This window comes from Pistacia vera, unplaced genomic scaffold, assembly GCF_008641045.1.
Source record: "Pistacia vera cultivar Batoury unplaced genomic scaffold, PisVer_v2 Contig1268, whole genome shotgun sequence".
NCBI classification, from domain to species: Eukaryota; Viridiplantae; Streptophyta; class Magnoliopsida; order Sapindales; family Anacardiaceae; genus Pistacia; species Pistacia vera.
In genome coordinates, this window is record NW_022195323.1 from 268,636 (window position 1) to 281,346 (window position 12,711).

General features: G+C 40.2%; 2 protein-coding genes across 3 annotated transcripts; one reads left to right on the top strand and one right to left on the bottom strand.

The window, feature by feature from the left end:
• The first annotated feature begins 6,788 nt into the window (after nt 1-6,788).
• On the top strand, nt 6,789-8,889 carry LOC116121102 (abscisic acid receptor PYL9). Of its 2 annotated transcripts, none has more exons than XM_031407045.1 (4): nt 6,789-6,859; nt 6,959-7,120; nt 7,651-7,866; nt 8,149-8,889. In XM_031407045.1, the coding sequence occupies exons 2-4, from the start codon at nt 6,995-6,997 to the stop codon at nt 8,368-8,370; spliced, it is 564 nt and encodes a 187-aa protein (XP_031262905.1). In that variant the 5' UTR covers nt 6,789-6,859; nt 6,959-6,994; the 3' UTR covers nt 8,371-8,889. The 2 variants fall into 2 exon arrangements, with proteins under 2 accessions (XP_031262905.1, XP_031262911.1); XM_031407051.1 differs by having other exon boundaries at nt 6,811-6,864.
• A 760-nt stretch (nt 8,890-9,649) lies between these two features.
• On the bottom strand, nt 9,650-12,581 carry LOC116121091 (pentatricopeptide repeat-containing protein At4g01030, mitochondrial). Its single transcript, XM_031407039.1, has one exon. The coding sequence runs from the start codon at nt 12,544-12,546 to the stop codon at nt 9,706-9,708; it is 2,841 nt and encodes a 946-aa protein (XP_031262899.1). The 5' UTR covers nt 12,547-12,581; the 3' UTR covers nt 9,650-9,705.
• Nucleotides 12,582-12,711: the final 130 nt, after the last annotated feature.

The window sequence follows — 12,711 nt, forward strand, 5'->3', positions numbered from 1 at the left end:
GATACTGAATAAGTGGGGTCATCCAAGAAACTGATTCGGTTATGACCACGACCTGTTCGGGTGAGCTGATACTTGGGATCTCTATGTACTGAACATGAATACTTTCTGGCGCATCCGTAGTGACGAGGCTATTCTTGCCAAGGCATCCGTGATAGAATTATTGTCTTTAGGAATCTACGTGATCGTGAAGTGCTTAAAAGACTCGAGCGCGGCCTTAGCTTTCTTTAGATAACTGATCATGTTTTCTTCATTGGCTTGATATTCCCCCAAAATCTGATTGACAACCAGCATGGAGTCACTGTGAATATTGATCGCAATTGACCCCATTTCTCTTGCCCACCGCAAACTAGCGAGCAGTGCTTCTCATTCGGCCTCGTTGTTCGTGGCTTTGAAACTGAACCAAAGAATACCATGGATGCGAGTCCCTTTGGGACTAAGGAGGAGAAGGCCTGCCCCGGCCCTCCTCCTGTTCGAGGAACCGTCGACATAGAGGTTCTAGGTTGATAGATTTTGGACAGTTTTCTAAGTGACTTCGCTAGCCTGTTGCTCAGATTTCTGAATCGGTTGGTATGTAAACTCCGAAATGAAATCGGCAACAACCTGCCCTTTCATGGTTGCTTTCAGTCTGTACTGTAGATCGAGCTAACTTAGTTCCATCGCCCACTTGATGTAACTTACCCGAAGCCTTTGGTTTATGAAGGACTTGCTTGAGCGAATAGTTGGTCAATACGTGGATTATGTGGGCATGGAAATAAGGTTGCAACTTCTTGGAGGCAATCAACAGGGCATAAGCTAATCGCTCCATCTCTGGATACTGCATCTCGGCGTCCAACAGTCGTCTGCTCGCGTAATATACCGACCATTGGACTTTTTCTTCTTCTCGAATTAGAGCTGTACTGACTGCATGTTGAGAGACGGACATATACAGTAGAAGAATTTCCCGAGGGAGAGGCTTGGACATGAGAGGTGGCTTTTAAAGGTGCTCTTTGATGCTTTGGAAAGCCTGTTCGCAGTCCGGAGTCCATTCGAACTTTTTGTTGGCCCTGAGTATATTGAAAAATGGCAAGCAGCGATCTGTTTCCCTTGATATGAAGCAACTGAGAGCCGCTATTCCCTCATTGAGATTTTGAACCTATCTTCGGTTTGTCAGGCTTCTCATGTCAATGAGAGCTTGAATCTTTTTGGGGTTAATTACTATTCCCCTCTGCTAACTATATATCCCAAGAATTTTCTCGAGGATACTCTGAACGAACACTTGAGAGGATTAACCTTCATTTTGTACCTTCGGAGTATACTGAACATCTCAGCGAGATGTGCTATGTGATCTGAAGTGACATGTGATTTGACCAGCATGTCATCAACATAAACTTCCATTGATTTTTCGATCTGCTTGGAAAACATTTGATTAACCAGTCGCTGGTAAGTTGCCCCAGCGTTTTTTAGGCTGAATGGCATAACCTTATAGCAATACAACCCCCGATCTGTAACAAATGAGGTATGCTCTTCATCCGATGTGTACTTCAGAATCTGATTATATCCTAAGTAAGCATCCATAAGACTCAACAGCTCATGCCCGGAGGTGGCATCGACGAGCTAGTCGATCCTCAGCAAGGGAAAGTTGTCTTTCGGACATGCTTTATTAAGGTCGGTGAAGTCAACGCAGGTCCGCCATTTGTCGTTAGACTTCTTTACTAAGACTGGGTTGGCAACCCAGCTCGGGTAAAGTTCCTCTTGGATGGATCCGTTTAAGACGAGATTATCCACCTCCATTTTCAAGGCGACATATCGCTCGGGGTCCAATGCTCTTCTCTTTTGATGAACCGATCTGACCGCACTGTCAATATTCAAGGCATGACATAATATTCGGGCTGATCCCAACCATGTCAGCATGCATCCATGCAAATACGTCGATATTTTCCTTGAAGAAACTAGTCAGGTCATTGGTAAACTGAGGGTTGAGATTACTCCCGATCCTCAACACTCGGGTCAGCCCGCTTTGATTGACTGATATCTCGGAGAGGTCCTCCACCGGCCCACTGTGAGGGCATTATTAGATGCGAGGGTCTGTGTTATCCTCAACCGGGCTGGGTTGCGGCTCGATCCTACTGATCGTCATTGCTTGCTCGGGGATGCCAACCGACATTCTTTTTCCTTTGCATGCCATCTACACTACCCTCACATAGTAGTCGCAAGATGCGCGTTGAGATCCACTTACTTCCCTTATCCTTGTCAGGGTGGGAAACTTTATCTTCAGATGGTATATTGAGGTGACTGCCTTAAAGTTTCGTAGTAGAAGTCGTCCCAAAATGTCATTGAAGGCAGACAGACAGTCTACTACTAAAAACTCAGTCATTTTGGTTAGCTCGTTGGTTTCTCCCAATGTGACCTGGAGCGAGATTGTTCCCCTGGGAATCAAATGATCCCCGGTGAAACCATAAAGAGGGATAGAGGCAGGCTTCAGATCTACCTCGTCCAATTTCATCTTCTCGAAGGCTCGCTGGAATAAGATATTCACGACGCTTCTATTGTCCACAAACATTCTGTGGACCTCGCATCGACCTATTTCAGGCGCGATGACAAGAGCATCCTCATGGGGATGATGCAATCACACCTACACCTTTCTCGGAGAAGTGATTTCCTCCTTTCTGCGAACCTTAGCGGGTCGCAGTGCCGTGTTCATTATACTTAGGGGGTCATGACGGGCTTCGCGAGCATACATTTATTGGGCACCTCGAGAATTCCCCACGAGGTGTGGTTCTCCAAAGATGATCCACACACAGTAGAGGCCTTTGTGACCACGACGCTTTTTCCATGGTTCCTCTTGATTTTTCTCTCAAACGGGAAAAGAGTCATCAACATACTCTTTGAAGTGCCCTTACTTAATGAGGTCCTCAATTGCTTACTTGAGGCCCCAATATTCATCGGTGTGGTGCCCGTTATCCTGATGATAATGACAATACTTTTTATTATTTCTGGTTGAGGGGGGATTCTTCATGGGCTCAGGCTCTCCGAGCAAACCGACCTCCTCTGATTTATCCAAAATAGCCGATACCGAGGCATTCAGAGGAGTGTATTGACTCTTGTCGCGATCGCAACGAGGAACTGGGGCATAAGATTTCTTGGGCTAATACCGCTGCTTCTTTCCTTTTCGCTGATCGTTGTTAGCCCATCTGAGATCAACCTTCTTGTTCTCCCCCCGGTTGGGAGCACTGTCCGAAAGACCGAGGTCGTGGCGGTTCCGAGCGGCCACAGAATTTTCAATGCGGAGGTATTTTTCAGTAAGGTTGTAGAAGCAAGTGAGGGAAACATCATCCTTAGATTGCAGTTCCTTCCACAAGTCTGTCTGCGGGTGAACCCCGGCGATGATGAGAGTCTGAACGGACTCCTTGGGAGTATGAGCCACTCTGTGGAGCTTCCTGTGGAACCTGTCTATATAAGATTGGAGGGATTCATCATTCTTTTGCCGTATATTACTCAGGCAGCTTAGCAGCACTAAGAACTTCCTGTTCGCCTGGAAGTGCCTAAAAAATGTCAAGCTCATTTGAGGCCATGAACTGACTGATCTCGTTGGGAGCGACATAAATCATCACTTGGCATGGGCAGTTAAGGTTACTGTCAAGCAACGATATTTTGCCAAGTTAGAGACTTGGTGGAGTTCCATGAGGTCGTTGAACTCATACAGATAATCCTACGGATCAGAGTTCCCATCGAATGCTCGCATGTCGGGCATTCTAAATCTCAATGGGAGAGGGGCAGCTAACACTACTGGGGAAAAGGGGGACGCTTCTACGACTTTCCCCTGCTCGTTCTATTGAGCTTTAAGCTGATCCGCAACTTGCTATAGTTCCTCAATCTGAGGCAGCAGAGCTACTTGGGGATTACTTTTCGCAACGTGGGTTCGACCCTCACGGTTGCGATTAAGAAAAAACCGCAAATCGGACTCTTCCTCACCTCAGTCGGAAGCTCCGACCAATCTTGACACACGCTGGCTAGAGTCATGTGATGGCATTGAGTGAATTGAGGAGTCTTCTCGACCTCCGCGGTGGTACGAACCAATATGCAGACGATGGGAATCCCCTGCACGACGATGATCAAAGTCGTCATTTTGGCGATATTAGGAATCTCTCCGCCTTGCACTTTTGTGGGAGTGCCCGTGCAACGTGGTGTGAGACGGCTCATGCTGCAACATATCGTCGAGTCGCAATGCCACGGGTATTCTACCCGAGGCACAATCGGTGTTCGCTAGTCCTTCAGAGCCTTTGGGTATGTTGTGCACCATTTGATTTCCCTTTCTCTGACTCACTGCAGTGCGCGCGGTATAAGCTTTTGCCATTTTTTGCGCTTTCACGCAACCTGTAGGTGTTTTTGGCGATGGCACCGCCTCATTGGCTTCGGGTGGCACGACCCGGTCCAATCTGTCTAGCCTTTGGCTGACCATTTGAAAAGTATTATTGAATCTTTCCAAGTAACTCATGACGGCTTGGTCGAGCCGCGAGCTTGAAGGAATATCCCCTATGATGTTCTGCTGGACTGGCAGCATTTCGGGAGAAGTGTCCTCTTGTACCTGGGGGATTTCTTCATTACCATAATTGGTTTGCTCAGATTCGAAACCGTGAGCCATTTGCTGTTGTGGGATCGATTGGTCAGAGATTTTCTAATGAAGAGCAGATATTAAATCAAGCCCTCCTTCTAACACCAAACTGTTAATGCTCAATTTTAGACACCAACTACTCGCACGTGTGAAGTGCTAAGTGGACTTAGAAGACATGCGTGATATGGGAATATTAAGTTAAATAAGGGGTGAGAGACAATGTTTAAAGTGATTCGGATGCTCAAAAGCGAATCATACGTCCACTGCTGTTGTATTAACAAGAGAATAAAGGTCAGGTCGCGTTCAGCGAGCCGAGTTACCGTTTAGAGAGAGAGAGAGAGAGAGAGAGAGAGAGAAGTAAGCTATTTTAGAGTAATATTAGCCAATCCTGCAAATAAGAGGGAAGACTTCTATTTATAGTGGGAGAAATTAAGGTAATGATTACTAAATCTGCAAGTGGGTAGGCACCGTGCAAATCATTCTCTACGTCCCATTGTTCACTTACCCGAGGGATTTTCTCGACTTATGTAGGATTTGGACACATGGACGAATCCAACTACCTGCTAGCCTGACACTCACCTATTGCACTGACGGGGGCGTGCCACTTGCGCCATTACACGACGTGGCTACATCTGGACAGTCATAGATCCTTCCCAAGTTCTAACTATCCCATACTGACAAAACTCCACGTCAATTCTACCTTTTTAGGCATAACAAACAGTAATTTTAAATTTATTCATAGAATAGTGAAAATAAAAAGAAAAAAATGGGTCTAAGTCGCTAAGAATAGATCCGAAATTGTTCCCCAAGTGCGTTTTAAGGAAGGAAAATGGTCGAGGGATGACAAAAACATTTTGTAACGGGTCGGTTGGGTAGGCGGGTGATGGAAATTAAATGATTGAAAATGTGGCGATGATGAATTCGTATGAGCTAACGTGGTCCAATTAAAATCCACAATATGAAGGTTTATGGAAGAGGGTGACACCTGGAAGTTTAGTTACCGTTTATGTCAACTCGAATTTAAATATTAAAAATATGTTACTTAAAGCAATGAAATTGGAGGGGTTGAATGTGGCCCATTTTAGAGAGAGTGCAGAGCACTACCTGAAATTCTGACATGCACACATGAATATTGAATATTAAAATATTAAAATACTTGCAAGTTGCAAGGACATTTATGTCATTATAACCAAATAATTATCTTCTTCTAAAATAATATTATCAAATATTCAAATTGAAGATGGTATACGTAACAGTCATCCTCACATCACCCCCACTTCTCGGCAATTTGACTTTACGCAAACGCGCTCACTAATCACTATTGACTTCACAATTTTATATTTAAAACTACCCCCATTAACTTAGTGCTTCTCGCTACACTTAATTACTAACAATTTTATTTCACAAATAACCAAATTTATGGAAATTCAATTCAATTTATCACTACACTGGTTCTATCATATCAATCTTTGGGAATTATTTTAATTAACTTACTCTAATGTTCAATAATTGTTTAAATTCGGTTAATTATTTGTTGATTTGAATTTTAAATAACTTTAAAAAAACCTGGGCTTAAATTAAAAAAAAAAGTGACAGCAACTACTCAAAACAAGTTAACCACGTTTGGATAGTTAAGTGATTGAATAGATACTCTTACAATATTATTAAAAAAAATTTAAGTTTAATTTTCTATTGTTAAAGGGGTGGTTATTAAAAATTTACTCAATCATTAATTTTAAGACCCAAAAACTAATTAAGAAACATGTAAACGGTTGTGGACACACGGATAGGAAAAAAAAAGAGTAATACTATACTTACACTATTTTTTTATATCATTTTATAAATATCATGATGTGACATATACTATAATCATATAAACTCTATTATAATATTAAAAATTTAAAATAATTAAAAATTTATATAATTATGATATATATTACATCATAATATAATAAAAATTATATAAAAAATAATATAAGTGTAATATTACTCAACCAACAAAAGAAACATACTCAACATAAGCTGTGATCACAATACAAATTTCCCATTAGGCATCAGGCATCAGGCATCAGCCATATACATATAAAAACAGATAAAAAGGATAGGATAAGTACATATTATATAGAGTGATGGGCCCACCAGGAACATGCTTTGAGTTTGAGATTATAGGAGAAATATATATATATATATTTATATGGAAAAAAAATAAAAAAATTATACTGTCGGTGATTTATGGATTTTTGATAGACTGCCAAACCCAACCCAAAGGTGAGGTTGTACTTTGCACCAAAAATCCTCTGCAACTGCTACAAAGCTTATCTCTATTTTCTTTTCTTTTTTATAGAATTTCACTCTCTTCATTTTCAGTTTTTCACAGAGACACTATCTCTGTGTCTGATCAAAATGAACGATGCTGATGCTTACGGTGTTATGGAGGCGCAGTACATACGGAGGCATCACAGACACGAGCCCAGAGAGAATCAGTGCACTTCAGCTCTTGTTAAGCATATCAGAGCTCCCGTTCATCTCGTAACTACTTGCTTACCATCAGATCCTTTTTAGTCTCGCTTTTTTATTTTCTTCTACTAACTCTCACTCTTTGATTTCTTTCATTTTCTTGCACGTTTTGACTTTGTTTTCATAGATCTGAAAAATAAATTAAGTTCGCTTGATTATGGTTATATTTACTTAATTGTCCTGGTTATTGGTTGTTTCAGGTCAAATTTTGGGTTCTGAGTTTTATCTTTTTTTTTTTCTTTGGCTGTCTTTGATGGTTGACTCAAATTTTCATTTCTTTTTTTGGTTTGGTTGCTATGAAAGTACATAAAGGAAAAAATTATGAACTTTTAACCTCAAACTTACCATTATTAGATCTGTTCTTATTTGGTTTTGGTATATTATTGCTTAGCTATTTTTGTAATAATTTTTTAGTTCTCTTCTATGTTTTTCTTGTACTTATTTTCCCTTTTTGAAAGCCGAAAAAGAATTTAGTTATTGTTATTGAGTTAATTAGTTTATAATAAAGAGATTTTGGTATTAACAGATGATGAATTGAGCAGGTGTGGTCATTGGTTAGGCGATTTGATCAGCCGCAGAGGTACAAGCCATTTGTCAGCAGGTGTGTTGTGAATGGGGACCTTGGTATCGGAAGCGTTAGAGAAGTTAACGTTAGGTCTGGGCTTCCTGCTACAACAAGCACTGAAAGGCTGGAACTTCTTGATGATGAAGAGCACATTCTTGGAATCAAGATTGTTGGTGGTGATCACAGGCTAAGGGTATAATTATTATTCCTTACTTTCTGCTATTTTTCTTTAAGTTACATTGCACAGAATATTTTCTTGTGGGTTGACCCATTTTTATGCACGAGTAAATTGGTTATAAATGAATTTAGGCTTTGGAATACATGTTATGGCTTTAAAGGAAGTTGAAATTTACCATGATGTAAAATATTGAAATGACCTTTTATTATTTCTGAAGAGTTTATTATTTTGTTGATGGTATTGTGCTCTGGCTGGAAGAATTTGAACCCACTCTCATCTTGTTTACTAAATTTGTAGAATTACTCTTCAATCATGACTGTCCATCCGGAGATTATTGATGGGAGACCTGGAACACTGGTGATTGAGTCATTTGTAGTGGACGTGCCAGAGGGAAACACGAGGGATGAGACTTGTTATTTTGTTCAGGCCTTGATCAGGTGCAATCTCAAATCATTGGCTGATGTCTCGGAGAGGATGGCTGTGCAAGACCGAACTGAACCAATAAACCGATACGGATGAAGTATGATGGCTAACGTGGTGTATAGATTTATGGTTCTAGATTCCCAAAGGTCTTTAGAGATTGGTAGGAGTTGTCCTACCTCTTTCTCTGAAGTTTTGAACACAATGCTGGCTTTGCCTTTGGCTTTCCCTTTTCATCATTTGGAGACCCCTTCAACTCTTTCTGCCTGCTTTTACATGTTTGTTTTTTTTATCTCAATACTTTACCCTTGCCTGCTTTTTAGTACCAAAAGTATATGTTCTTTTGGCAAGTATCTCTGAATGGAAAAGGATCAGTTCAATGTCTCACTTTTTTGTTTTACTGGGTTTTGTGCATGGTGGTATGTTTCTATGGTCGTATCTGTAAATACTTATGTAACAAATAGTTTCCTTTTCAATAGTGGTTTGCATGTTGTAGTTCCAGTGTCTAGGTGCAGGAAGATTCAGTAGAGAACCTCTTCAATAGCAGTACAACTTTGTTGCTTGTTTTTGTACATACAGTGGCTTCTTCAGTAAATTATGGTCTGCCTTTGTTTTCCAGCATGTTGTGCTTTTTACCTTGTTGATGACACACACTTGTAAGAGTTCACGCATTTCACATTTGTGCGAGTAAAACTAGAGGAGATTCTTGACATGTGGGTTATGCACATAGAGAAACATTTCTTTTAGTCTCATGTTTATTTTCGAGGTGCTCTTAACTTCCTGCAAATAAGTGAAAATTAGATTGGATTAGATGAAAATGTTAGGAAGTCGAAATTGCATTTTACTGATCTTAGTGATTTATGAATTTCCGTTCATGTGAATTTGGAGAGGTTGGAATTGCAGAGTCAATACTACTATATGAAACTAGTATTTATGAACAATTTATTTGATTGCATTTATTAGCTAAATCGAATTTGGAAAATGGTGAGGTACCAGCTGGCAGATGTTGAGGGAATGGAAAAAATAAATAAACTGGGGCAGTGATGCCTATTACCTACTGATTGGATAAATATGCTCTGAAAACTGCTTCTTATTAATGGCCAAAGGTACTCTCCCAAGTAAGCGTATTACTAAAGGAATTTGCGTCATGATAGGTACATACATGAGCAGGACACGTATTTTCATAATTATTGAAAAGATCAATAATGGTTTTGCTTTGGCACGTTTGAAAAGCTATCTTAGGTGATGAAGTCATATTTCATGAACACGTTAAGACACTGAACTTTGCAAAAACTTCTACTCCAGCATAAACTCAAACGTCTAGGTCTAGTTGACAAGTGAAATGAAGTGTCGCCCTAATCAACAGGAGAAAGTGCTGTCTATCATCTCTAAAAGACTTAACATCCTTAAAATACGTAATCACAGAATGCTCTCTTATTGCAAACAATCATTGCAGGAACACTTCCCTTCTCTAAAATGGTGAAATCGAAGCCCGTCCCTTAGAAAAATCTCTCGGCCTCGAACTAAAGACATGTATTTTACTGCAGTATGACAATCAGAACAAACTCTCGTGTTCTTGATTACTCTGATGGGAGCCGTGCTTTTCATCTTCATCAGTCCGTAAGTGATGGCCAATTTCTCTGTATGACTCAACAATACCTTCTCCTTCTCTACTTCATCAATGTTTTGATGTATACAGTTGATGTCAGGCACATACCCAAGTTTCTTCATTTCAGAAACCAACTGATATAACTCGAAATATATTTTCCCCTCCTCTGGATGAGGTTTCCCTTCGGCAGAGAACACATGAACAATCTGATCAATTTGAACCCAACTCCATACCGGCCCATTTTTCACCCCCGCATCATTCATCAAATCTTTAACACGTTCAACATCCTCCCATCTGTTTGACATAGCATACAGGTTAATCAACAAAACGTAATTCGCAGGATTATGCGGTTCTAACTTAAAAAGTTTCTTTGCTGCAATCTTTGCAAACTCCAAGTTTCTATGGACTCGACAAGATCCAAGAAGAGCACCCCAAATAGTAGCATCTGGTTTGATTGGCATTGTTTGAATGAAGTCCCAAGCTTCATCAATATAACCAGCTTTTCCCAGAAGATCCACCATGCATGAGTAGTGCTCTATTGTGGGCATTATACTATAATCTGTGCTCATACAATCAAAGTATTTCCATCCTTCATCGACTAAACCCGAGTTCTTGCAAGCAGAAAGGAGAGCTGTGAAGGTTATATCATCTGGTTGTATATCTGCTCCACACATCTCATCAAAAAGTGAAATCGCCTCTTTCCCATGGCCGTAAATTGCAAACCCCATAATCATGCAATTCCAAGAAGCTAATATTTTATTTACACTCTTCCTGAAAACCACTTCTGCACTTTTTAAATTCCCAGACTTGCTGTACATGTCAATTAGTGCTGTGACTATATATGCATCTTCAATGAAATAATTTTTTATGGAGAAGCAGTGTATCTCTTTACCCTTTGGCAACAGACCTAGGCCTCCACAAGTTCGAAGTAAGCTGGAGATGGTGGCAGAGTTTGGCTTGATTCCTTCTCCCTGCATTTGGATGAAAAATTCAAAGGATTCCCGATAATTTTCGTTTTGTGAGCTGCCTGATATTAGAGAAGTCCATGAAACCACATTAGGATCCAATCCCGAGTCTTTTATTTGATTAATCACTGCCAAAGCTTCCTTGTTCTGACCCCAAATTGAATATCCCGTGACCAGACTATTCCATGTTACTAAATCAGGTTCAATTCCTTCCTCTTTCATCTGATTCAATAACATTTTAGCATCATCAAAAAGACCTTTGAAGCTATAACCTGATATTAATGAATTCCAAGCAACAACATTCCTGTTCTTCACATTATCAAAAGTTTTCCTAGCACTATCTAAGCAATCATTCTTCACATACATGTCTATCAACGAAGTTCCTACATATACATCGTAGTCAAGTCCGTTTCTTATTATATAGCCGTGAATTTCTTCCCCATATTTCAAGTACTCCAATTCGGTAACAGCTTGAAGAACACTAGAGACAGAGCTTGCATTTGGCCTGAAACCCAAACTCTGCATTCTATGCAAAACGGTCGGGGTTTCCGTATGTGAACCATGAAGAAAATTGCAAGACAGTAGGCAGTTCCAGGTTATTATATCAGGTTTTACATTGGATGAATCCATTTGATTGAAAAGATCCCAAGCATCTTTCGCACAACCAAGGGCAGTATAACTCGAAATCATCGAGTTCCATGAAGATAAATCACGATCTTTCATCGAATCAAAAACTGTCCTAGCCAGTCCAAGCTTGCTATTTCTAGAATACATGCTAATCAAGGAATTAGATATTAGCAAATTTGAGTCCATTGCAAATTTTAGAACATACCCATGTATTTGCTTCCCTTCATTGAGAGCTCCCACTTTTCCACATGCTTGCAGTAACTTCACAATTGTTCTGCTATAAGCTCTTGCAAAAGAAAACTGCAATTCTCGAAACAATTCAAAGGCCTTGGCCCATTGTTCATTCCTCAAGTTTACCAGGACTGCCTCGTTCCACAATAAATCTTCTCGAATTGATACTTCGTTGAATATTTCATTAGCACTTCCTACACCCCAACATCTCCCATAAAAGTTCATCAACGCACACTTCACATACGCATCGAAATCTAGCCCTCTCTTGATCAAACTAGCATGAACCTCCGCACCTTCCCAAAATGCCATTGCACTAGTGCAAATCTTCAAAACCATTGTAAGAACTCTACTATCAAACATTACTCCTTTACTATTCAACTCACTGAACACCTCAGGAACTTGATGCACTTTTCCCCCGAAACTCTCATATTCTTTCAAGAAAGAACTCCATTCTGTATAGTTCTTCAAAAAATCCACAAAGAAAATCTTGACAGCGGATCCAAAATCACCAAACTCCAAGTAATACAACATCAAAATTTTAGCTATTGTTTCTGAATCCCCATTCTTGCTCATTTTTATCATCTGGGCATGCTTTAATTTAACCGAATCCAAACTTCCGAATTCATTTGTTTCATTTAAGAAGCAAATATCCGAAGTCAATGGAAAGGGTTGAAGAGAAGAATTAGAGAGTGGAGTGGTTTGAAGAGGGGCGTCAGTAGTAGCAAGAGCAAGAGAAGTCGGTGAACTAGTGAAGTGTTTTTGGTGGTGACAGTGTGGGTTTTGATGGAGGGTAGTGTTAGAATTGAAGAGGTGGAGGTGTTGAATCGGATATAATTTGGCCATGGAGGTCTTTTGGCGGGTAAGATGGTGAAGAAATAGCAGTTAAATAGAAAAATATTAGAAAGCTCTGATTTTGTATCGCAGCGACACTTTCTTGTTTCTTCGAAACCAATTTTTTTTTTTTTTACCTGATTGTTGTGGATAAGGTTTATCCTGAATCCTTGATTC